We start from the raw sequence: 27,336 nt of genomic DNA, 5'->3' as shown, positions 1-27,336 counted from the left end.
ATTATGAGAAAGAGAGCACCTACAGAGATTACAGCCTCTTAAAGATCAAAGAGGTCATTTTTGTGATAAACCTTAAGGGATGAGAGCGAGATCAATGAATATTTCAAACCAGTTTTAACTGTGGAGATATAAATGGAGGCTAGAGGTCACAGGGAAATAAATATTAATTTTTTGAAAACAATTCACATTACACAAGTGGATGTGCTGGAGATCTTAGAAAATTTAAGATGGACAAATCTCCAGGAACTGATCTAATATATCTCAGAATGTTATGGGAGGTTAGGAAGGAAATTGCTGTCCCCTTGCAGAAATATTTGTGTCATTTATAAATGTGGGTGAGGTGCCAAAGACTGGAGAGTGGCTAATGTTGTGCCTTTATTTAAGACGGGATGTAAGGAGAAGTCTGTTAACCACAGGCTAGTTCAAAGAAACAAAGAAACCTACAGCACAGGAACAGGCCCTTCGGCCCTCCAAGCCTGCGCCGATCAAGATCCTCTGTCTAACCTGTCATCTATTTTCTAACGGTCTGTGTCCATTTGCTCCCTGCCCTTCCATGTACCTGTCCAAATATATCTTAAAAGACGCTAACGTGTCTGCGTCTACCACCTCCGCTGGCAACGCGTTCCAGGTGCCCACCACCCTCTGTGTAAAGAACTTTCCACGCATATCTCCCTTAAACTTTCCTCTTCTCACTTTGAACTCATGACCCCTAGTAATTGAGTCCCCCACTCTGGGAAAAAGCTTTTTGCTATCCACCCTGTCTATACCCCTCATGATTTTGTAGACCTCAATCAGGTCCCCCCTCAATCTCCGTCTTTCTAATGAAAATAATCCTAATCTATTCAACCTCTCTTCATAGCTAGCACTCTCCATACCATGCAACATCCTGGTGAACTTCCTCTGCACCCTCTCCAAAGCATCGACATCCTTTTAGTAATGTGGCGACCAGAACTGTACACAGTACTCCAAATGTGGCCGAACCAAAAGCCCTATACAATTGCAACATGACCTGCCAACTCTTGTACTCAATACCCCGCCCAATGAAGGAAAGCATGCCATATGCCTTCTTGACCACCCCATTGACCTGTGTTGTCACCTTCAGGGAACAACAGACCTGAACACCCAGATCTCTCTTCATCAATTTTCCCGAGGACTTTTCCATTCACTGTATAGTTCGCCCTTGAATTTGATCTTCCAAAGTGCATCACCTCGCATTTGCCCGGATTGAACTCCATCTGCCATTTATCTGCCCAACTCTCCAGTCTATCTATATTCTGCTGACTTTGGTGGTGAGTAAGTTGTTGGAAGTGATTCTGAAATTTAGGAGTTCTAGGCATTTGGAAAAACAAGAAATGATGAGAAATAGCCAGCATAGTTTTGTCTGAGGTAAATCATGTATCACAGACTCAATTGAGTTTTTTGAAGAAGTAAACAAGAAGATAGATGAGGGCAGACAGATAGACATTGCTTACTCAGATTTTAGTACAGCCTTCGACAAGGTTCCACTTGGCAGACTAATTAGTAAAGTTAGATCATGCAGGATTCGGGTTGAGCTTGGCAATTGTATAGAACACTGGCTTAACGGTGAAAGATAGAGAGTGACGGTAGAGGGTTGTTTTTCAGACTGGAGGCCCATGACGGTCAGTGTTCCACAGGGATTGGCGCTGGTTCCACTTTTGATTGTCATTTATATAGACAATGAGGATGAGAATAAAGAAAGCCTGATTGGTAAGCGTGTGGAAGACTCTGAAATTGGTTGTATGTTGGAGAGTGAAGAAGGTTATCTGGGATTACAAAAAGAGCTTGATCAATTGAGTCAATGGGCTGAAGAGTGGCGACTAGAGTTTAATTCGTATAAATGCGAGGTATTGTATTTTGGCAAAATAATCAAAGGCAAGACTTACATGACTAAAGCAGGGCCTTGAGTAGTGTTGTAGAACAGAGACCTAGGCTTTCAGGTTCATAATTCTTTGACGTTTGCATCATATATAGATCGGATGGTTCAGAAGGTATTTTCCATGCTTGCTTTCATTGCTCAGACCTTTAAGTATCGGAGTTAGGTGTTATGTTGAGGTTGCACAGTATATTGGTGAAGCCTCTCCAGGAGTACTGTTCAGTTCTAGTCACTCTCTTTTTGGAAAGATATCATTAAGCTGGAGATGGTTCAGGAGAGATTCATCAGGATATTGCCAGGAATGGAGGGTTTCAGCTATAAGGAAATGCTGGATAGGCTGCAACTTTCTTCGCTGAAATATAGGAGGTTCAGAGATGCCCTTGTAGAAAAATATAAAATCATGAAGGGTATAGAGGAGGTGAATAGCAGGTGTCTTTTCCCTTGGGTGGACCATTTCAAGATTAGCAGCATACTTTTAATGTGAGAGGAGAAAGATTTAAAAAAGACTAGGGGAACAAGTTTTTTTAAAAGACAGTAGCTCATGTTTGGAATGAACTTCCAGAGGACGTTGTGGGCGTGGGTGCAGTTATAACATTTAAAATACATTAGGTAAGTACATGCATAATAAATGTTTGGAGGGATATTGCCAATTGCAGTCAGGTGGGACTAGTCTGGTTTGTAATTATGGTTGGCTTGGACTTCTGTTTTGATAGTAGAATAGTCTTTATTGTCATGTGTACTTGAAAGCGTGCAGAGTAAAGTTTGTAATATTGCCTCTTGACACCTTATTAGGTACAGTATACCTAAGTACAGATGCCTTAAGTGTTGTCACAGAATTGAAATAGTAGAAAAAAAAGACTAGTATGAGAATACAGGTTTAAGAAGTCTACAATGAGATTAGAAAGTATCTTTATGTACTCATGTTATTTATTCCAGGCAGGGTACATCAAGGAGTTAAAAGTTGTGGAGTGGTTAAGGAAAACACCAGCAAGAGGGAATAAAAAGAAAGAAAAAGGAAAAGGAGCTGGCAAACAGAGGAGTTCCATCGAGTGTCTTACTCTGCTGGCAACTTAACCAGGAGCAATACCTAGAGAACATCCTCAGTGACTGGTTGGACGAAAGGGTTTGTTTCTGAGTGGTATGAATCTATGGCTCTCTAACGCTATAACTGATTATAGCTGGGAAAAGGTTGGTATAACTGACAAAGGTGGGGCAGAGGGAAGAGAGGGGAGTAAACACTCAGTGGAGATGAAGATCTGAAGGAGAGAAAAATAGACATTTTGTCACCATGTTAGGTACCTTCATCAATGCAGCCTCCAATGCAGTGATGATGTTCCACTCCACTTGGTATTTATATGAACTGGTCTGTTAAAGTGGATTGTGCCATTTCTGGCTCTGCTCTGCATGGGTTTGTACAGGGGGTCTAATTCCACATGTTTGTTGATTGCATTATGGGTTGAAAACCAGGCGTCTAGGAATTCCCGTGCATGTCTGCGGTTGGCTTGAGCTAGGATGGTTATATTGTCCCAGTTAAATTGATGGCCTTCATTGTTCAAGAGCACCGAGATGAGAGAAAGTTCAGTGTATCATAGAACAGAGAACATAGAACATTACAGCACAGTACAGGCCCTTCGGCCCTCGATGTTGTGCCGACCTGGCATACCGATCTCAAGCCCATCTAACCTACACTATTCCATGTACGTCCATATGCTTGTCCAATGACGACTAAAATGTACCTAAAGTTGGCGAATCTATTACCTCTGGTACGCTTTCTCCTGATGGCTAGTTTCCTTCCTGACTGGCCGATGTAATGTTTATGGCAGTCGCCTCACGGTATTTTGTAAATTACATTGGTTCTCCATGTTATGGGTATGAAGTCTTTGGTCCTTGTGAGTGTTTGTCATAGTGTGGCTGTGGATTTGTGTGCTATTACGATTCCTAGTGGTCGTAGGAGTCTCATTGTCAGTTCTGATATGTTCTTAATATAGGGAAATGTGGTCAGTGTATTCGGGCATTCTCTGTCCTCATGGTGTTGTCTGTCTAGTAGTCACCTGCAGATGAAGCTGATAGGATATCTGTTTATAACAAAGACCTCGTATATGTGCTTTTTCTCCTTCTTACATAGTTCTGACGTGTTGCAGTGAGTTGTGGCCCGTTTGAACTGTGTCCTAAAACAGCTTTGTTTGTGGGTGTTGGGGTGATTGCTGTGGAACTTGTGGATTTGGTCAGTGTGGGTTGACTTCCTTTTTACTGTGGTTTGGAACTCCCCATTGGTCATTCGTTCTATTCTGATATCTTGAAAGGAAACTTAATTGCTGTTTTCATTTTCTCTCATAAATTTGATCCCAGCAAATTCTGTGCAATGACTGCCGCAGTCATTATATTATAGGAAGGAAACTAGTCATCAAGATTCGTAAGCCCCAGCTAGCCCTAAAATGACACAATGAAATATCCCTCATCTCAGTGCATTTGGACAATTAAGGCTATCAATTTAATGAGGATAATGTGACTATCCTAGTTCAAGCCAGACATAGACACCCATGGGAATCCCTAGAGGCTTGGTTTTCAACCCAAAATGCAATCAACAAATATGTGGAATTAGACCCCATATACAAATCCATGCAGAACCAAACCAGAAATGACACAACCCCTTTTAACAGACCAGACCGTATAAATAACAAGCGAAGTAGAACAACATCACTTCATCGAAGGCAACACTGATGATGTTACCTAGCATGGTGGTGAAATGTCTGTACAATAACCAGCCAGCTCAGTGAGCAAGTCAACAACCTTATCCACAACCTGGGCTACAAATCTTCACAAGAACCTTAAGGAGAGAAAAATAGTTGAGAAGATTAACAAATGGGTAAAGGTCAGCCTAGGAAAATGAACTGCTGCTCATGGGGACCATTAGTGGCTGGGAATGGATTGTGTGTGGTAGCAGCCCATGTGATGTCAAGGTCTGCTCTGTGAGTGTGGGGGAAAGAGATAGGAGGCTGCAGGTCCCCAAGCAGAAAATGAGATGTTGTTCTTACAGCTTCCAGCTTCAGCAACAAACCTGAGACAGAAATGTTGTTGAGGGAACACGGTGATATCTTAAAGTGGCAGGCAACAGGAGCCTCAGGGTCATTTTTATGAACAGAACAGAGGTGTTTTGGAAAGCGACCAACTAGCCAGTGTTTTGTCTTGCCAACATTGAGGCAGAATTCAACCGTGTAGGGTTAATGTATTATAAGCAACTCTGAGCCTGCATGAGGTGGTGCGGATGGAGAGAGAACGGTCGAGATTGTGCATATGGCAATGCATGGATGTGAGTGTGGGTGGTAGATTTGTTCTCTAATTCAAGTCACAATATTCTTAGCAGACCATCGGCTTCTGTCTCAATAGAGAAAGCCAACTGGTGGTGATTTAACCTGAGGGCTACCACACATCAGGCGAAGCGAGAAATTGAGAAAGTGAATGCTTCATGGTAACCTGAACTGGAGTGGAGATTGAAACCACAATGTAGGTTTCACACTAATTCTACCCTGATGTCTAGAAACTGGGTTAAACTGAACCACAGATTCCCTTAAAGGCTTTTCCATATCTCAACAAAGTGGCCATACCATGGCCCCAAACTTGGGTGCCTGGATTAGTTACCTAGTGGCACTAGCAGCATATCGTCACATCTGTTTATAATCCATGTATGAATGCAGGGCTAGGATAGGTTCCACAGGGCTATGATGCTTCACCACAGTCAGATGGACAGGGGGAATGTATTTGCATGCTGGGCCTATTCCTGATTAAGGTGTGAACACCTGCATTGAAACCAGGAAGGACACATTCGACTGTGACACCTTTCTGCTCAAGGGTATGATCACAATGTCTGTATAAATTGCGGTCATTTGGAGATTGAATTGAATGTTCTGAGTTTGTGAATGTCTTTCAAGGTCAAAAATCACATATCACCAGGTTATAGTCCAGCAATTTTATTTGAAAACACAAGCTTTTGGAGTCTCACTCCTTCTTCTGGTGTTAGTGAGAGAAGTGGCATCTGGCACAGAATTTAGAAACAAAAGACCAAAGGGTCATAAACTGATGTAAATTTAATTATCAAACCTAAGATGGTGGTTAAATCTTTAATCAGTTAGAAAGGAGATGCAGATTTCAAGTGATTAATATGCAAATCACAGAATTTATTTCAAGTCACTGCCCTGAGATAACTAAAGGTTTTATGCGTATACTAGAGGTGACATTTCAGGTCAGATAATGCATTTTAGGTTGAAGTCTTGTTTAGGATCTGTTTAAGTTGGGGTCAGACTAGTTTTATTTCCAAAGTAGGAATTTATAAAATGCTACATTGACTGTGCGTTGTTTGAACCAAATAGAACGGATCTGCAATTACAAATCTACAAAAGCAAATTCACCCATAGATTTATATGTGTGTGTGCCCATGTGTGTGTCCATCTCAGTCCAACCAGCATCTCCACATAATGTTTTTCAATACCGATATCAGAATGCAGCTAAAACAATCACCACATCAAATTACATTAAAATACGTTAAAAATTGAATTTGCAACACAAAAGCAAAATATTGCAGATGCTGGAAATTTGGAAAAGAAATCAAAATTATACAAATAGTCAGCAGGCCAGACAACACCTGTGGAGAGAAACAGGGTTAATGTTTTAGAACAATGACCTTTCACTGGAAAACCAAGTCACAAAAAGTCCACAGAATCTGTTCCATTCTCACTGTACACCCTCTACAGACTGAAGAATGTGAATGACTTCTTACCAGGTATGACATGCACCCGACTCTCTTTCTGGATCAGACACAGAATTGTTTCTTGTAATGTGTATGTGACCACACAAAGGTAAGTGTGATTGTCCCTCATACTCAGCTGGCTTATCGTGGTCGATGCGTTTCCCTTCTTTGGGTTCCCGATGAGTTTGTACCGATTTCCATCATTTAGAGTTGTCCAATTTCCTTGTGGTTGGGCTGTAAATGTAATGATGCGTTGATAGGGCTGCTTTCTCATCCAGGTAATGCTCCTGAGTGTGAGGCCGTCCATGGTCCTGAAGATACAGGGTAAAGTAACTGAATCTCCCTCTGACCCAGTCACCACTGGAAGTTCTCCCTGGCCAGCTGGGGAAAGGGCAAACATCAGAATGGATGAGGTCAGTGAGCAGAAGTTCTTGATTCAATTTTTTATATTCCTTTCAAATTCACAATAAAACGGGGAACTATAAACTCCCTCATGTTCCTCATGGGTGTCTCCCAGATACTCCACTACAAGAGTCACCCTGATCAAATTGTCTCTCCATCTCTCAATTTGAGAACCTTGATCATAAGATACTTAAAAGATCAGGAAATCCATTGAATGCTCTGGAATTTATTCATGCAGGATTCTCCATCCATTTCTCAAAGTTAACATTCTTTAAATAAGTTCAGGAATTTTACATCTTTCTCCCATCATGCTTTCCAGAAACCTCACTCAAATTATTCAGTCTACTCTGTGTGAAGGAGAACCACCTTGCGTCATTCCTAATGTTACAATTATCTAGTTCTAACCTGTGACCTTGAAACAGGAAACCCCTTACTTTCAAGCCAGTTCATTTTTGCTCACAAGAGCAAATATCCTCTCAGAATCTGCCTCGTCAAGTTTTCCCAGAATCTCCATGTTTAAGTAATTTCTCCTGTAATTTTTTAAATGAGGTCAAGGCTGTTGCTGGCTCAGATTATGTGCATTTGTTATTCATCCTGATTGCTGAGGAGATGCTGCCTTTTTGAATTACTAAACCCCTGAGGTATAAGGGCCAACCACAGTAATTTTAGGAATGGAGCTCCAGGAGTTTGACCCAGCAATACTGAATGAATGACAATATACTAAGAATGGAACCAGACTATTGCACATTGACTGAGACACCAAAAATCATGAGAGCATACGCAGCCGTGTCAACCCTGCAAAGTCTTCCTCATTAACATCCTCCTTATTAACATGTGGAAGGCTGTTCAAAACATGGAAGAGCTGACTCACAGACTGGTCAACCAACAGCCTCACGTGGTCAGACTCATAGAATCATAACTCACACTGTCTCAAGCGTTACGGTCACAATTCCTGGATATGTCCTGCCTTGCTGGCAGGACAGTCCTGGCAGAGACTGAGGCACAGTGGCATACAGTTGGGAAGACGTTGCCCTGGGAATCCCCAGCATGAAGTCTCCAACTTAAAGATGACATTGCAAGCCTACTGAACACAATCTATAACCTCACAATTCAGGTTAACCCCCAATCCAGGCTGGGGGATCAATGAACTGTACATGTGAGTATGCTGTGAGCAATGCCAGGCATACCTAAAAATGTGATACCAACAAGCTGAAACTACAACCTCCAGGACTATATGCTTGTCAAATAGCAGCAACAGCACACAACAAATCCATTCCATTACCAATGTATCCAATAGCTCTACAGTCCTGTTATATTGTGGAAGACAATTGTTGCACCAGCTGTTTTCGTTCAGTTACAACACTGGCATCACCCCAACAATGGGGAATATTGCACAGGTATGTCCTGTGCACAAAAAGCAATGTGAGTCTGAGCAAGCCAATTGCTGCCACATCAGTACACTCTCAATCATCAATAAAGTGTTAGAAAGTGTGAGTGACTGCCCTTAACATCAAAGCTGCATTTGATCAGGTGTAGGTTCAAAGGACCTGACAAAAACTAAGCCAGTGGGAATCAGGAAAGAATCTTCTGTTGGCTTGAGTCATACCTGGCACACAGAAAGATGGTTGTGGTTTCTGGAGGTCACTCATCTCAGCTCCGGGACATCTCTGCAGGAGTCCCTCAGTGTAGTATTCAAGGCCCGACTATTTTCAGCTGCTTCATCAATGACCTTCCCTTCACTACAAGGTCAGAACTGTGGATGGGTGTTCATTGATGCATATGGGAAGCAGGAGAAGCTCCCCTTCAAGACACTCACCATCCTGATTTGGAAATATTTCACCATTCTTTCAGTGTCAGTGGGACAAAGGTCTAGAGCTCCTTTGCCAGCTGCATCATGAGTGTCCTTGCACCTGAGGGAATGCAGCAGTTCAAGAGGGCAGTTCATCATTCCTTTCTCTAGGGCAATTGGAGATGTCCAATAAAGGCTGATTTAGCATGTGACACCCACATCCCTTTAAATAATTAAAAGATAAATATAATTCCAAGTCAGGATGGTGTGTATCTGCTGCTGTTTTTCACCATGTCATAGATGTCACTAATTTGGAAGGTGCTGGTGGAGGAAGTGTTGGTGACTTACTGCAGTGTATTTTGTAGCTATTATTATACCCACAAAGGTATTAGGTGGGAGTTTTGACCTATTGACAGTGACAGACCAGCAATAGATTTTCCTGCATTCTTCCAGGCAAGTAGGGAGTATTCCATTGCACTCCTGTCTGTTCATTAGGCTTTGGCATCAAGAGATATGTTAATTTACAGGATTCCTAGCCTGTAACCTGCTCTTGTAGCCACAGTTGCATTTGAACTCTGAGGTTCCTTCCTTGACCAGAACTGAGTGAACCATTCAGAGGGCAGTTAAGGATCAACCACATTACTCTGGGTATGGAATCACATGCAGATCTGGCCAGGTAAGGATCGCAGGCTTACGTCCCTTAAGAACATGAGTGATCCAGATTTTTTTTTTCTTTTACGGTGATGGTTACATGGTCAGTATGCAACTAGCTTTCAGTCCTGGATTTTTTAAAAATTCAAATGCCACAAACTGCTAGGATTGAAACCATTCACAAGTAGATTAATTTTTTTGCAGAAGGCAGCTGCTCCCATCTTCTCCTCAGCGAAGAGAGAGGGGAGATGGCAACAGTGAGATTCGCAGCCAATGCAATCTGCAGGTTCCTTCACCTTGATATATGGTCATGCACTGAGGGATCAGGAGATACCAGGTCTCTCTTTTCCTCAACGAATGCTGCTAGAGCAGGATTCTCACTGGTGGGGATCTTGGAGCTTGGATTCTCTGTGATGATTTCTCTGTTCCCTACCCCAGAGCACTGAAGTTAATTTGTACGCGGGAAATAAGTGTGCGTGAGATTAGGGGATGTTTCAGACATGGTTATGGAATGAACTATAAATTCCAGCCTCATCACTCTCACTGCATCCTGCCTCAGGTCAACTAAAAATGCCCAGGACAAGGAGCCAACCTGAGAGATCCAGGACCAGGTGGAGCCTGTCCCCATTGAGCTAATAGTGCAGCAATACCATCTGAGCATTGTTCCTCACCGTTCACTTCCAGATATGTTCCAGATGTTGTGTGGAAACTGCCGATATTGAGTTCCACGTGACACCAGTAGAGACCAACATCCTTCTGGCTCAGCCCCTCCAGCATTATTGAGACATCATTGTTGCTGATGTTCCCCACAAATCTGACTCTCATTCCACCATCGTGCTTTATCATATTCTCACACTGCTCACCCTGAGAATGGCCTGGGCCAAAATATGTACAGTTAAAGATAACATTTGTTTGTGCCTTTTTCCATATCACGAAACCAGTGAGTGTGAGATTTGTGTCTGGGTGCGTGAAATTGCAGGGTAAGACAGCGGTTCTTCCTTCGTCAGCCCTCACATCATTCGCAACTGTCATTGACCAACCATTCGCAGAATCCGCTGTGAGGTGGAAAGAGAGAGAGAGAGAGGACATGAACACAGTACAGGCACCAAACGTGAGTAAAACACTGAATCTAGTATATTGTGAGAAAAATATGACATCATATAATTGTGGTTTCTGAACAGATCTGAGAGAGTGTGGAATGAGCTACACACTGGAGTACAACAGAGGGCATCAGGTGGTATGTAAATATCTGAGGTTTGACTGTGGGTATTTCTTGCAGCAGATTGAAGAAAGTTTTTGGTGCCTGAGAGTTTTTTGAACTCTCCATTAATCTAGGGCACCCAGAGTTATCTGAAAATCAGAACTCAGCGCCCTCCCTGCGGCATCTTTTCTATTTCTCATCTCTTTCAGTTGTATTACCAAGCCAGCCTTCAGCAGACTGGCTCATTCATCAGTCACAGGAATGGGATGGGATATGCCTGGGAGGTACAGCAGTTAGGGGGATACAGAGAGAAATAAGGAAGGAGAACTGATGTAAAAAAGTAAACTTGTCACGTCCTAGAGAACAGATGTCTCATTAGGGAGAGATGACTGGTGGTGATTTAACCTGAGGGTCACTATGCCTCAGACAAGGGTCAAAGTTGAGAAGGTGGGACCTTGATGGTAACTTCAGACAGCAAGGGAATTAAGCCTGCATTGTTGACATCACTCTACATCACAAACCAAGAGTTCAGCTAATTGAGGTAACTGGCTTTGAGAAGGCATTCCAAGTAAGTCCAGAATGCAGCGTGGATATTGTCAAGTGAGGGCATAAGGGAGTGTGGCATGGCTGGATGTCATTCACTTGTGAGTAAGACAGAGGAGCTAAGAGTGTTATTTAATGTGTGCAGATGTGATGTTGCTGTTATCACAGAGACATGGTTGAGGGTGGGGCAGGATCGGCAGCATAATGTTCTGGGGTATAGAACCTTCAGATAAGATATGTAGGGCGAGGGGGAATGTAAAAGAGGAGGTGCTGTTACAACATTGTTCAAGGAGTCAATTGCTGTAATAAGGTGAATGAAATCTTACAATGTTCCTCAAATGAAGGCACATGGTGCAATGCAAAAACAAAACCCTCCCTACCACCCTCTGCTTCCTACCATCAAGTCAATTTTGTATCCAATTGGCATTCTCCCCCTGAATCCCATGTGATCTAACTTTACTAATTCATCTACCGTGTGGAACCTTGACAAGGGCTTTACTGCAGTCTATGCAAACAACATCTACCACTCTGCGTTCATTGGTCTTTTTGGTTATGTCCTCAAGATGACCTTGTTGATTGTGAACAGGCCCTATTCCCTCAATATTTGCTTTCTGGCTCTTCATGATCTTGTAGAATCTCTTTGGGTTATCCATAACCTTATCAGCAAAGGCTATCACATATCCCCTTCCTGCCCTCCTGCTTTCCCTCTTGAGAATGCTGCTACACCCCTTATACTCTTTAAGAAATTTATTTGATCCTAATTGTCCATACATCATTAATGACTTCTTCTTATTCTTGATCAGTGCTTCAATATTCTTATTCATCTATTGTTTCCTACTCTCACCAGACTTACCCTTCACTCTAACTGGAACATAGTCTCTTTGAACTCTTGTTATCTCACTTTTGAAAAGCTTCCACTTGCCAGTTATCCCTTTGCCTGTGAATACTTTTGAAAGTTCCTGTCTCATCAAAATTTGCTTTGCTCTAATTAAGAATTTTAACTTGTATATAAGGCCTATCCTTTTCTATAACTATTTAAAAAATAACAGCATTATCATCACTGGTTCCAAAGTGCTCTTCCACTCACACTTTGGTCACTTACCCTGTCTTATTTCTCAAGAGAAAGTCAAGTTTTGCTCCTTCTGTAATATGTAAATTTGTATTTTGAAAAGTACATTTTCGTGAACATGTTTAACAACTTCTTTATAATCCAAAACCTTAACACTATGGCAGTCCCCAAGTCTATGTTAAGGAAGTTAAAATCCCCTGCTATTAGAACCCTATAATTCTTATCTGAGATCTCTCTATATATTTGCTCCTCAATTTCCCTCTGACTCTTGGGGGGCCTACCATACAACCCCATCAAGGTGGTCATTCCCATGGTTAATAAGCTCATGAGGGGAATAGATAAAGTGAATAGCAAAGATAGTTTCCCTTGGGTGGTGTAGTTCCAAACTGGGGAGCATATGTACAGCAAGAGGGAAAAGACTTAAAAGAGATCTGAGGGTAGTTTGTACATGGAATGAACTGCCTGAGGAAGTGCTAAGTGCAAGATTTAAAAGACATTTGGATAGGTACATCAGTAGGAAAGGTTTAAAGGGATATGGGCCAAATTCAGGTAAGTGAGAACAGGCCCATTTGGGAAACTTGGCCAGCTTGGATGAGTTGGACCGAAAGCTGTTTCCATGCTTTATGTTACAAAGTTGTGTCGGGTCAACGTGAATTGAAAAGTAGGAAGCTAGAATTATTTTTTGTGAAAAGAATGATAAAGGAGAAGAGTGTGTGGTTCCTTGAATCAGGGAAGTGCTTTTCTATGCTTGGAGATTTCAATAAAAATATGTTTGTAAGCATCTGAACACATACAGACAGTTCTGAAATTGAAATTTATCAGTTGGCTGTGTGGTTGTAAACCTTAGGATTGTTTTGATGTTTTTGCAATGAGCTGGAATCAGCCAATTAATTTAAACCAAGCACTTAGCAATTGAAAACCAATTGAATTTAAATCTAATGGTTTCAACAACGTCAGACCATTGCAGCTGTAAATAAGTCGACACATCATCCAAGGTATATGAGGAGAGGGCTTTTGAAAATTTGTGTGAGTGAACTGCCACCTGAAAACACCCTTGATAGGCGGATCAGTGGGAGAAAGGCATTTATGATTTGAGAATACCAGAAGAAAGGTGTGTAGGCCTGGAAAGACTGTATTTTAATTTATTTTCTTATTATTTAGGTTTATATTAATGGGACTTGTGTTTATTGGAACAGTATACCAGGAGAATTTAGGTCAGCTAGAGAAGAGTTCATAGTAAAGGGGGCATTTTTCAGGTTGTTAGTAATTGTGTTAATTTGTTCAGTGTTAAGGTTAAATAAATAAATTGTTACTTGATAGTTAAAGAATATCAGACAGTTGCTTTCATTTAATCTCCCCTCCTCTGTAACAGTTTGGGGGCTTAAGTCTGCGATCTAGCTGATTCGAGTATGGGATCTGAATTGATCTGATTGAATTTGGACAGATTTAAATTGACTTAGGGAGTAATGTCCTTGATCTTTAAATAAAACTTAGGTGAGAAGAGTCTGTTTAATTTCAGTTACTAGTGGTTGGTTAAAGCAAAAGTGAGGGAAATGGCACGAACATTGCTAAAGTGGTCTTGGGATTTAAAGATGCTTCCCAAATTTGGCAAGAATATGAAGAAAAACAGAAGAATGATATACTTTTAGAATTAGCAAACAGTCTAGATTTGGGTTTAACTAGGGACAATAGGAAAGCTGAAATTATAAAGGAGCTAGTCAAGCATTTAAGTATACCAGAGAAGCAGGAAAGTGCAGGGGAGCTGGAAAAAAATGAAATTTAAAACAAGAAACCTGGAGTTAGAGAATGAAAGGGAATTGAAACAGTTTAAATTATGGTTACAAGTAGAGGAAGAACAGAAGGAAAGAGAGAGAGAAGAGAGGGGTAAAGAAAGAGGAAGAGAAAATGGGAAAAAGAGAAATAAGAAAGGGAAAAAATGTTTGCTTTGGAAAAGATGAATTTGGGACTTGAAGCAAAAAGACTTCAAATGATGGAAGGAAAAGTACAAGACAGAAGTGAGGATGAGCAAACTCATCGAAGCCAACAAGGTGTTAGAGGTATATACAAATATGTCCATACATTACCAAAATTTAATCAAAATGATGTGGAATCCTTATTTTATTTCCTTTGAGAAATTGGCTGGGCAGATGAATTGGCCAGAGACTGTGTGGGGAATGTTAAGTTGGTAGGCAGGGCTATTGGGATGTTTGCAGTGCTGTCAGGGGAGGTGTGTCAGTAGACTTTGAAGGAGTGAAACAGCCTACTTTGAGTGCCTAAAAATTGGTACCAGAAGTATGTAAACAACAGTTCAGAAATATAAGAAAGGAACCAGGTCACACTTACGTCAAGTTTGAAAGAATTAAACGTAACAATTTTGATAGATGGATGAGATCATTAAAGAAAGTAAAGACATACGAGGACCTTAGAGGGATTATTCTGCCGGAGGAGTTCTAAACTCATTTTAAGCAATGATAAGAAATCATACTGACGAACAAAAATTTCCAACAGTGAGCAGAGATGGCAAATGAATGCACATTAGCGCATAAATTGAAATTTAGCTTCCGACAACAATTTTATTCCATGAGGGATAGAAATTGGGAACAAAGGATACCTTTCATTAAAAAACAAAAAGTAGATTACACTGTGAGCAAGATAATAAAATGTGAGGCTGGATGAACACAGCAGGCCAAGCAGCATCTCAGGAGCACACTGTGAGCAGTTTGCCACACATGATAAAAGAAACCCAAGAGAGTAAAAAGGAGGTGAAAAGTGTCAGGTGTTTTCACTGTAATGGACTGGGTCAAATAAAGTCACAGTGCCAGTGGTTTAAGAAAGGCACTGGGGAAAGCCTTGTGGTAAAAGAGGCTAGGCCAGTGGGAATAGTTGAGGCAGTGAAGGAAATCTGAAAAGAATTTGAGGAGCTGCAGGAAAGTGCAAGAACCCAGTCACAGGATTGACAGTGAGATGGTGTCCAATCCGACAAAGACTTCGCCTCTGAGGGTAAGTTTTACTCAGAAAGAACGGAGGGAGTAGGTAAAGAAATTAAAATATTGAGAGATACTGGAACTAGCCAGTTTCTAATAGTAATAGATGAAAATATTTGCACTCCTGAAATGTTATTTGAAAGAGTGGTATTCTGTGGAATAAATGGAGAGAGATTTAGCGTTCCCTGTGAGATCAGGTTGGAAAGACCAGTGAAAACTGGGGAAGTGAAAGTGGGAGTGATTGAAAGAGTGTCTATTCCAAGTATACAATTATTTCCAGAATTAGCTAAACGATTGGGGTAATGATATCCCATTTATTTGTTTTTTGCTATTCGAGATGCCCCAAATGAATCAACTCAGTTAGCTTCATTTAAATTGCTATTCAAACATGAAGTAAGAGGGCCTTTAAAATTAATTAAGGAACCAGGGAAAACAGATTTAAGTTCGGAGATAGAGAATAAGAGGAGAGTTGAGGAGATACTTTTTTCAAAAGAGGCTGATGGGAGTCTGGCACTCACTGCCTGAAAGGATGCTTCAGTAGAAATGCAAGTAATATTTAAGCAGTATTTAGGCATTCATTTAAGTTCCCATTTTCTTCTTCAATAGCCTGCACTTCTGGTCTCTCATTTCTTTTTGATTTTTTAAACTTCCTTCCAATTGAACACTACCTCCCACCCCCAAACCTACACCAACAATTGACTTAAAGCGCTCAATAAGTTGGTAAAAAGGCATATGGACCAAGAGCTACAATAAGGGAGAAGTATTATCAGAGCTTTGTTGACTGACTTAGGCATGATGACCCAAATGGTCTCCTTCCAGTTGTATATGTCAAAGAGTCCATGAACCTATAAAGAGAATTTGAAGGAATTTGTTGACTGACTAATTAATAGTCATCATGTTGATAAAAGAGTATTGAAGATGAAATAGATAAGATGTAACTTGTTTTGCTGCGTTCAGTTTGTGTCTTCAATGTTGCCACTTCACGTCCTTCAATAAATCTGAATGGTCAGTCAACAGCAGGAATTGTTTACATCAAGTAGCAAAATTTGGCTTTCGGTTTTCTGCATTTGCAGTTTTCTTCGTAAGATATTAAGGCAAATCCCTTTATTCTCATCATTGTTCTCAGTCAGCTTTGCCCCAGCATCTCTCTAAAGCTTGGTTGTGTCTGCAGTATTCTGCATCTCCCCTCACTCTCCGGGACATCATATGAGTTTCTATGGTTCCTGCCCCAGTTGGAGAACTAATGGGAATGCTATGTCACCTTCAGGTACACAATGTTACCGTAACTTCAGTTTTTTGTAAAGCAAATGATTTCTCTCTGATGAAGAGACCACGGTGAAGGAGAAGGCACATCATGCTAAACAGCAACAAGTTTGGGCGCTAAATGCCAGATAACAGGTGGATCATCAAGGGGGAGGCATCAAATAACAAAATAGATATGAAAGATAGGTATTAGAAAGTACTTACTGTGACACCGCACCGACACCGACAGGAGGACTGCAGAAAGGCAGACATAGAGAGACCTCATTGTCAATGCTTCAGTGATTCACCCGTCTCACTTGCTTACTCTCATCCTTTAAGAGAAAAATGCAGAAGCTACCTGACTTCTTGAGTACTACCGAAGAAATGTTAAACAGAACCACAAATGGGAAGTCTATGTATGGTTAGTAGCAGCTGAAAGAATGACATAACTGTTGTGAAACTGAAGAACCAACCTCAGCAACATTTCAATATGATCCTCAAAGCTCTCAGAATCAACACCAAAGACTCTGAGAACTGAGGCAGGATAGGTTAGATACAAAGTAAAGCTTTCTTTCCACTGTCCCCATCAAACACTCCCATTACAAGGACAGCATGGGGTTGGAGTAAAGCTACACTGAAAATTGTCAACTCCCTACAATGTAGAAGCAGGCTATTTGGCCATTGAGTCCAAACCACCCCTCTAAAGTACATCAGCCCCAGACTCACACTCTACCCTATCCCTGAAACCATGACTAATCCACCAGACCTGCAGATCTTTGGGCTGAGGGAAGCAACCAGAACAACTGGAGGGGACACATACACACACACACACACACACAAACACACACACACACACACACACACACACACACACACACACACACACACACACACACACATCACATGTACAAACTCAACACAATCATCTGTGGCTGGAAACAAACTGATGTCCCCAGAGCTATGCGACAACAGTGCTGACCATTGAGTTCCTGTGCCTCCCTAATACATACCTTTCATATATTAATAAATTTTCTTTTCCCTCCAAATCTCCTTTACTGTGTAAAAGTACTGCCAGATTTTTCACTCATGCTGCTAAGCAGGTATAATCACTTTTCTCACCGCTATGAATGCAGATGTGTAGGTGATGATGAAAAACCCACAAGTAATGCTGAAAGAGGTTGAAGTTACTCTCACATTTTTGGCTTCAGTTTGAGTATAGCAGACAAATTCATCAGTCACAGAAAAGGCATATCTCTGAAGATATCTTATGAACACTAGCTCCAAAAACATTATGCAGGCAGGCACCTGATTGCCATGTAAGTTTTGTTCCAGGTTGTCTTGTTCTGACAGGACGTGTTGACGTGAAAACAGTCTAATAAAGAGAGCAAATATGTCAGATTTTCATCTTCAGACAGTCCTAAATTGATTCATGCTGTTTTGAGACTGCATTGATTCTTGAGTGCAAATAACATAATTTTTCTGTATTCTCAGTTGAATAATTATGCCCAGGTTCAAACTCACGTCCTGGGATGACATCACTGGCAGGATAGCACCAATATTCATAAGTGGAATTTAAAACAATGAACACAATTGAGGAGGTGTGGCTCAAGGAGGTGCCCAAAATGATAAACAGAAACATGGAAATTAGGAACAAGTGTCGGCAATTCGCCCCTTTCAGGCTGCTCTGTCTTTCAATGCAATCATGGCTGATCATCGCATTCAGCATTTTGTTCCAACTTTTGCTCCAGACCCTGTGATCCATTTAACCCTAAGAACTATTTCTAACTCCTTCCTAAAAACACTCCATGTTTTCTCCTCAAATGGTTACTTTGGTGGAGAATTCCCATTACACATTGGCATGTTTTTGAAGCTCAGAGGGACAGTTGAAATGGATTAAACACACAAAAAGGAATGTTTGGTTCTATGGACTCAGGCATAGAGTAGAAAAGCAAGGATGAAAATTTCTCAAATATCAGTTTGAACCTTTGGAGAAATATGACCAATCTGTGCACTGTACTTTAAGGAAGGTGTTTATGCGCAAAATAGATTAATTTGAATGTTTCCAGAGGAGACGTTAGTTCTTTGGACGAACTGATGTTGTTTTTCTGAGAGCAGAGCAGTTTCAAGGATCACCAGACCTGAAACATTTTTTTCCACACAGGTGCTGCCAGATCTGCTGAGCTTTGCCAGCAATGTCTGCTTTTGTTTCAGATGAGAATTGGCTGAGCTGGCATGACTGTTATTAAATGGATGCAGATAAAGGTGATTGACAAAAGAATGAGGTCACATGGCAGAGTCGATGCGAAGGACTCTGGGGAAAAAACATGGGAGTGTGACTAATTTAGATCACGTTTTCACAGGGGCAGCATAAGGGCAGTGGGCTGAATGGTCTCCTCCTGTCATGTATGATGCTACCAAACAGGAAGCAGGTATTGACTATTCTGCTGCCAAACTGGACAGACACTCCACAAGAGGCTTGTGTGATACAAAAGAGTTAACAATGATCTGTACCTGTCAGAGAATTGAGCAAATTATTGAACTCTGAGCCTCTGAATCATTTCTCTTTACTAATTTGATGCATTATAAAGTGCCCTGCAAGATGACCTCAGGTTGACAAATTAATGTCATTCAAAAATGATCATCCTGAATGTTGGAGCAGACTTGAGGGTCTACATTCACTTATGTTCATATGTTTCATTCTGGGTAGAACCGTTTAGGCTGTTAGAAACATTCAGGATAGATGAGATTGGAACATGTGGGGAATTGGACGCTATGGGAGAGTCAAAGGGAAACAAGGGTAGAGAGAGAGAGGTGAGGCAGTGCCAAATACTTGAGGGTGAAGGGACTGAGCAGAGAGTGAGAACAGATGATAATGGGAACTGCAGATGCTGGAGAATCCAAGATAATAAAATGTGAGGCTGGATGAACACAGCAGGCCCAGCAGCATCTCAGGAGCACAAAAACTGATGTTTCGGGCCTAGACCCTTCATCAGAGAGCCTCTGTTCATCCAGCCTCACATTTTATTATCTAGTGAGAACAGATGAGGCAGGTTTTTCAAATCCCTTCAAGGCATGTAGGTCTCCCTGGCAATGTCAGCATTTCTTACCCATCCCTTATTTTCCTTGAACAGAGAGGAATGCTGGGTCACTTCAGAGGGTAGGTCAGAGTCAGGCACATTGCATTCAATCTGTCCTAAAAAGACACATTGAAGTTTGAAATGGGCATCTGAAATCACCTGTGGGGCCAAAGAGGGAAAGATGGCAGATTTTCTTCCCTGAAAGACATAGTGAATGAGGTTTCTTTTTCTTTAAGCAACAATTGATAATAATTCAGGCGTGAAGACAAGGCTTCAATTCCGGATTTATTCATTCATAAATCCACACGATGTCCTGGTGGGAAATGAACCCATCTCCCCAGAGCATGAGCCTAATCCTAAGATTCCCCTCAACAGCCCAGCTACTAGGAGTCATTTGGGATGCATAACTGGACAGTTTCCCTTCACTCAAACAAAGGAACACACAGACCTGCCGTGAACAGCTCGAAACTTCGAGGATCATGTGTCACCAGTCATTCAACCAGACAATTCTGGAGAGAGAAATGGTTATTGTCCAAGGAGCCATCCAAAATCAATGACTTTGATAGTAATCAACAGATAATAATATGATGAGCCCAACCTGAATCCTTTTCAGAGAGGAAACACTCTCTACAGTGTGGAAACAGGCATTTTGGCCCAACAAGTTAACACCAAACTTCAGAGGATCCTCCCCCCAGGTCCATGCCGCTATAACCCTCTTAATCTACACATCCATGAACATTACAGGCAATTTAGCATGCCCAATCTACCTCGTCTGCACACCTTTGGACTGTGGGAGGAAACTGGATCACCCGGAGGAAACCCATGTAGACACGGGGAAAATGTGCAAACTCCAGACAGACAGTAGCCCGTTGGTGGAATTGAACCTGTAAGGCAGCAGTGATAACAACTGAACCATTGTGCTTCCCCCAAATGGAATGTTATAACAAAGAGATATCAAGCCAAGCCAAATCCACCTCACTATCACTGGAGTCACAACAGTGAAAAAAAAATTGTCAACAGTCTTTAAAATTGCTGAATTGTTCCCAATGAGAAATGGCAAATAACAGATCTTGAACACCTAGTTTATAATTTTTGCAAAAATTAACAATTTATTATGAAGAACACAATTTAGCACAGCACAGGTAAACTGTAAAGCAATCTAATCTAATCCATATCTACTATCTAAGCCCAACCTTCGCTCATCATAAACATCCAATGAAACATCTCTGTCACAACTGTGTGCGCATACATAGGTGCGCGTGCACGCATGCGCACGCACACACACACACGCGCGCACACACACACACACACACACACACACACACACACACACACACACTCACAATTCTGAGAGCAGAGCATAGAACATAGAACATTACAGCACAGTACAAGCCCTTCGGCCCTCCATGTTGTGCCGCCCTGTCGTACCGATCTGAAGCCCATCTAACCTACACTATTCCATGTACGTCCATATGCTTATCCAATGACGACTTAAATGTACTTAAAGTTGGCAAATCTACTACCGTTGCAGGCAAAGCGTTCCATCCCCTACTACTCTCTGAGTAGAGAAACTACCTCTGACATCTGTCCTAATACTTTCACCCCTCAATTTAAAGCTATGCCCCCTCGTGCTCACCGTCACCATCCTAGAAAAAAGGGTTTCCCATTCACCCTATCTAACCCTCTGATTATTTTATATGTTTTAAGGGTCACCAAACCTGAAACATTTTTTCAGCGATAAAGGGGAAAAAAGATAAAATTGTAATTTTCCTACTCAGTAACCATTTTAACGATAAATGCCAGGCTTTCATGAAATCCTTGGATGATGAGTTGTATTACAGGCCTACAGGACCGTATATCTTGCTTGAATTTAAAATCACTGATCAATGCAAACAGATTCTGCAGACCTCTGGAGACTTTTATTTCTGTATCACAGACTTGGAATTCTTTCCTCAGAACTTTCAACAAGTCAATGAGTGGAGAATAACGACAGGGAGAGAAAAAACAAGAAAAAAGCCCCAGTGCGAAGCTTCCAAAACACATGGTGTCTCCTCCATGCCCATCACCTGCCCAAAGCCCAGTCAGAGCCAGGTCATTCTGTTTTTAACTTCTACTTGCAATATTCTCTATGTCTGGCTTTCCAGCAATGGCCCTCCAATGATTAACCAATTCAACACACAAGTAGCTACCAGTTCCTAAGCAGGGCAACATAGCAGTTAATCTGCAGTGTCTTTAGAGAAGTAATGAATGTGCTGTTAGATACTTCAAGGATGCTGGTGCCTGTCCTCCCAGATGATGCGAAAATTCCACCTCAGTGTTGATGGTAGTTGCCAAGGAGAACAGACAAAGGAAGCATTTCAAAGACTCTATAAGATCTTCCCTCAATAATATAGCATTGCTGTAAATACATGGGAGACCCTCACAGAACATAGAACAGTACAGCACACTACAGGCCCGTTGATCCATGATGTTTTGCTGATGTATTATCCTCCTCTAAGATCAAACTACCCTGCATGCCCTACATTTCACTGTCATCCATATGCCTATCAAAGAGTCGCTTAAATGTCTCTACTGCACCTGACACTACTAGCCACCAGCAATGCATTCCACGCACCCACCACTCCCTGTACAAAGAGCCGACCACTGACATCTCCCCTATACCTTCTTCCAGTCACCTTAAAATTATGTCCCCACCTAATAGTCATTTCTGCCCTGGGAATAAGTCCCTGGTTATACACTCTGTCAATGCCTTTCATCATCTGACTCTATCAAATCACATCTCATCCTCCTTTGCTCCAATGAGAAAATCCCTAGCTCCATCAACCTTTCCTCATAAGACCTGCCCTCCAGTCCAAACAGCATCCTGGTAAATCTCCTCTGCACCCTCTCTAAAGCTTCCACATCGTTCCTGTAATGAGATGTTCACAACTGAACACAATAGTCCAAAGGTGACCTAAGCAGGGTTTGGTGGAGCTGTAGCATAACCTCACGGCTCTTGAATTCAATTCCCCTGCCAATGAAAGCCAATACACAATATACCTTCTTGACAACGCTATCAACTTGAGTGGTAACTTTGAGGGATCTATGGACATGGACTCCAAGTTCCCTTAGTTCCTCCAAACTGCCAAGAATCCTGCCATTAACCTTGTATTCTGTATTCAATTTCAACATTCCAAAATGAATCACTTCACAGTTTTTCAGATTGAATGCCAACTGCCACTTCTTTCCCCAACTCTGCATCCTGTCAATGTCTTGTTTCAACTTACAACCACAATCCACACTTTCCACAACTCCACCAACATTTGTGTCTTCAACAAACTTACTAGCCACCCTTCCACTTCCTCATTCAAGTCATTGAGAGAGATCACAAAGAGCAGAGATCCCAGAACAGATTCTTGTGGAACACATCTGGCCGCCAAGCTCCTAGCTGAATACTGTCCATCAATTACCACTCTCTGTCTTCAATTGGACAGCCAAATTTCCCTACAAGTTGAAATCCCATGCTTCCTTACACTCTGAATGAGCCTTCCATGGGGAACCCTATCAAATGCCTTGCTAAAATCCATATACACCATATCCACAGCACTACCTTCATCAATGTGTTTTGTCATATCCTCAAAGAATTCAGTAAGGTTTGTGAGGCATGACCTGCCCCTCACAAAGCCATGCTGACTATTTCTAATCAAACTATGCTTTTCCAAATAGTCATAAATACTACCTTTCAGAACCTTCTCCAATAATTTGCCCACCACACAAGTAAGACTGACTGGTCTGTAATTCCCAGGATTAACCCTATTCCCTTTCTTGAACAAGAGAATAACATTTGCCACCCTGCAAACATCTGGCATTGAGGACACAAAGATCATTATCAAAGGTGCAGCAATCTCTTCCCTCACTTCCCAAAATAACCTTGCGTATATCTCGTGTGGCCCAGAGGTTTAATCCATCCTCATGTTTTTCAAAATTTCTAGCATATCCTCCTTCCTAACATCAACTTGTTTGAGCATATCAGCCTGTTTCACACTATCCTCACCAACTACAAGGTTCGTCTCACAGGTGAATACTGAAACAAAGTATTCATTGAGGACCTCTCCGACCTCCTCCATGCACATGTCTCCTCCACTATCCTCCCTCATTCTGGCATCTCCTTGTTCCTCACATAAGTGTAGAGTACCTTGGGGTTTTCCTTAATCCTGCCCACCAAGGCTTTTTCATGCCCCCTTCTCACACTCCTAAGTCCGTTATTCATTTCTTTCCTGGTCATATTGTAACCCTCCAGACCCCTGTTCAATTTTTGCTTCCTCAACCTTAAGTAAGCTTCCTGCTTCCTCTTGGCTAAATATTCCGCATGTCTTGTCATCCAAGGTTCGTCCACCTTACAATCACTTCCATGCCTCAGTGGCACAAACGTATCCAGCACTCATAGCAATTGCTCCCTAAATAACCTCCACATTTCTGTTGTGCATTTCCCTGAGAAAGTTTGTTCCCAATTTATGCTCCACAGTTCTTGCCTATTGGCATTGTCATTCCTCCTGCACCAATTAAATACTTCCCCATACAGATCTGACACGTAGCCTGGTACGTTGCCAAGCACAAATTCAATTTGGCCTCCGCTCTAGTCAGCCTACCCACACATTGAGTCAAGAATCCTTCCAGGACACACCTGGCAAAACCTAATCCTTCCAAAATATTTGCGCTTAGGAGATTCCAGTCGATATTAGGGATGTTGGAGTCACCCATTACAACAACCCTATTATGTCTGCAACTTTCCAAAATCTGCCTCCCAATCCTTTCCTCACTGTCCCTTTTGTTATTGGGGAAGTCTATAGAAAACTCCCAATGAAGTGACTGCTCCGTTCCTGTTTCTGACTTTGCTCATTTAAATGAAACTGATTTGGAGGAAACGCCTGTATGAAGAGGGACAATTCTTTAAGAATACCCATCAGCAGAGGAAGTATGGAAAAAGAACTAGAGAAATGAATGTGATCTCAAGGCTAAGGACCAATTCCATCTCCAGGAAACACCCATCAAATGTATGGTTGGAGAAGTGGTTCTGTTTCTGTTCTCATTGGAGAGAAGGAGGCTAAGCGGGGATTTAATAGAGATATACAAGATGATCAGAGGATTAGATAGGGTGGACAGAGAGAGTCTTTTTCTGAGGATGATGACTTCAGCTTGTACGAGGGGGCATAGCTACAAATTGAGGGGTGATAGATTTAAGACAGATGTCAGAGGCAGGTTCTTTACTCAGAGAGTGGTAAGGGCGTGGAACGCCCTGCCTGCCAATGTAGTTAACTCAGTCACATTAGGGGCATTTAAACAGTCCTTGGATAAGCATATGGATGATGATGGGATAGTGTAGGGGGAGGGGCTTAGATTAGTTCACAGGTCGGCGCAACATCGAGGGCCGAAGGGCCTGTTCTGCGCTGTATTGTTCTATGTTCTATGGTTCTAGGATAAGGTTATCAGCCACACAAGGACACACAGAACCTATGGCCAGTGGCATGGAATTTCTACCCAGGCCAGATTCCAACAGCAAACGTTTTCCTTTTGTTTTGTAAAATCTTTTGTAAAACAAGCTGTTGTTCAATGTTCAAATCTCAACTTGAAACAGTTTCAAACCAAAAGTGAAGAGAACAAAAGAAAAGTGACACTTCTCTCAATGGGAAACATACTGCTTTTCACTCGGTTCCATTGAATGGGAGGAAATTTTGCCTATCAAGGAAGTCAGTGCATGCAGTAAAGACTTCATTATCTTGTACGTCTGGTCTCTCACTTCTTTTTGCTTTGTTTTAAAACCTCCCTCTAAAATAATCCCATGTCCCAACTCAATCCTACGCTAATAATTAATTTAAAGCCCCCAACAAGTTCATAAGAAGGCATATGGAACAAGAGCTGAAATGAGGGAGTAGAATATTAAGTACTTCATTGACTGACACAGACATGATGGCCCATGTGGCCTCATTCTACGCTGTGTGTGGTTAAGAGTCCATGAATCTGTTGTGAAAACTTGAAGGAATGAATTTTCACACCAGGAATAGTTAATTACTAGTTGGCTGACAGTAATTAATAATCATCATATTGATAAAAGAGTATGGAAGATGAAATAGATAAGATGTAAGATAATAAATGTGAGGCTGGATGAACACAGCAGGCCCAGCAGCATCTCAGGAGCACAAAAGCTGATGTTTCGGGCCTAGACCGTTCATCAGAGAGGGGGATGGGGTGAGGGTTCTGGAATAAATAGGGAGTGAGGGGGAGGCGGACCGAAGATGGAGAGAAAAGAAGATAGGTGGAGAGGAGAATATAGGTGGGGAGGTAGGGAGGGGATCGGTCAGTCCAGGGAAGACGGACAGGTCAAGGAGGTGGGATGAGGTTAGTAGGTAGGAGATGGAGGTGCGGCTTGGGGTGGGAGGAAGGGATGGGTGAGAGGAAGAACAGGTTAGGGAGGCAGAGACAGGTTGGACTGTACCCCGTGTGGCTTCCTGTACATTGGGGAAACCAAGCGGAGGCTTGGGGACCGCTTTGCAGAACACCTCCGCTCGGTTCGCAATAAACAACTGCACCTCCCAGTCGCCAACCATTTCCATTACCCCTCCCATTCTTTAGATGACATGTCCATCATGGGCCTCCTGCAGTGCCACAATGATGCCACCCGAAGATTGCAGGAACAGCAACTCATATTCCACTTGGGAACCCTGCAGCCCAATGGTATCAATGTGGACTTCACAAGCTTCAAAATCTCCCCTTCCTCCACCGCATCCCAAAACCAGCCGAGGTCGTCCCCTCCCCCCACTGCACCACACAACCAGCCCAGCTCTTCCCCTCCACCCACTGCATCCCAAAACCAGTCCAACCTGTCTCTGCCTCCCTAACCTGTTCTTCCTCTCACCCATCCCTTCCTCCCACCCCAAGCCGCACTCCCATCTCCTACCTACTAACCTCATCCCACCTCCTTGACCTGTCCATCTTCCCTGGACTGACCTATCCCCTCCCTACCTCCCCACCTATACTCTCCTCTCCACCTATCTTCTTTTCTCTCCATCTTCAGTCCTCCTCCCCCTCTCTCCCTATTTATTCCAGTTCCCTCTCCCCATCCCCGTCTCTGATGAAGGGTCTAGGCCCGAAACGTCAGCTTTTGTGCTCCTGAGATGCTGCTGGGCCTGCTGTGTTCATCCAGCCTCACACTTTATTATCTTGGATTCTCCAGCATCTGCAGTTCCCATTATCATAAATAAGATGTAACTTGCTTTGCTGCATTTAGTTTGTGTCTGCAATAGAAATGTTGCAACTCCACATCCTTCAGTAAACCTGAATGGTCAGTCAACAGCAGGATTTGTTTACACAAGTGGCAAACTTTGGCTTTCTGTTTGTGTATTTTCAGCATTATTTGTAAGATATAAAGGCAAATGCATTTATTCTCATCATTGTTACTTCTGAGTCAGTTTTGCCCCAGAATGCCTCTGAAACCTGATTGTTTCTGCAGTATTCTGCACCTCCCCTCACTCTCTGAAAGGTCACATGAGTTTCTGTGGGCCCTGTCCCAGTTGGAGCTCTGATGGGAATACTTTGACAGGTTCAGGTATGCAATGTTATCCTGAATCTTTTTTTTTGTGAAGCAAATGATTTTTCTCTGATGAAGGAAAAGGCATATCTGGTGAAATAGCAACAGGTTTGTGTACTAAATGCCAGATAGCAGATGGATCATCAGTGAGGAGGCAACTACGTTATTAACAAAAT

At 42.1% G+C, this 27,336-nt stretch overlaps 1 protein-coding gene across 1 annotated transcript in view; it reads right to left on the bottom strand.

The window, feature by feature from the left end:
- Positions 1-27,336, bottom strand: part of LOC132206012 (uncharacterized) — a 102,466-nt gene that overhangs the window by 11,804 nt on the left and 63,326 nt on the right. Inside the window, exons 2-4 of the mRNA XM_059645018.1 lie at positions 16,745-16,851; positions 10,152-10,535; positions 6,669-7,019 (exon numbers count right to left, since the gene is read on the bottom strand). Of these exons, the coding sequence (XP_059501001.1) occupies positions 6,669-7,019; positions 10,152-10,535; positions 16,745-16,805 (796 nt within the window). The 5' untranslated portion in view covers positions 16,806-16,851. The remainder of the gene's footprint in view (positions 1-6,668; positions 7,020-10,151; positions 10,536-16,744; positions 16,852-27,336) is intronic.

The sequence above is a fragment of the Stegostoma tigrinum genome, chromosome 3, assembly GCF_030684315.1.
Source record: "Stegostoma tigrinum isolate sSteTig4 chromosome 3, sSteTig4.hap1, whole genome shotgun sequence".
Taxonomy (NCBI): Eukaryota; Metazoa; Chordata; class Chondrichthyes; order Orectolobiformes; family Stegostomatidae; genus Stegostoma; species Stegostoma tigrinum.
The sequence above is the reverse complement of the archived record's forward strand: the minus strand, read 5'-3'. Positions and strand labels throughout refer to the sequence as shown.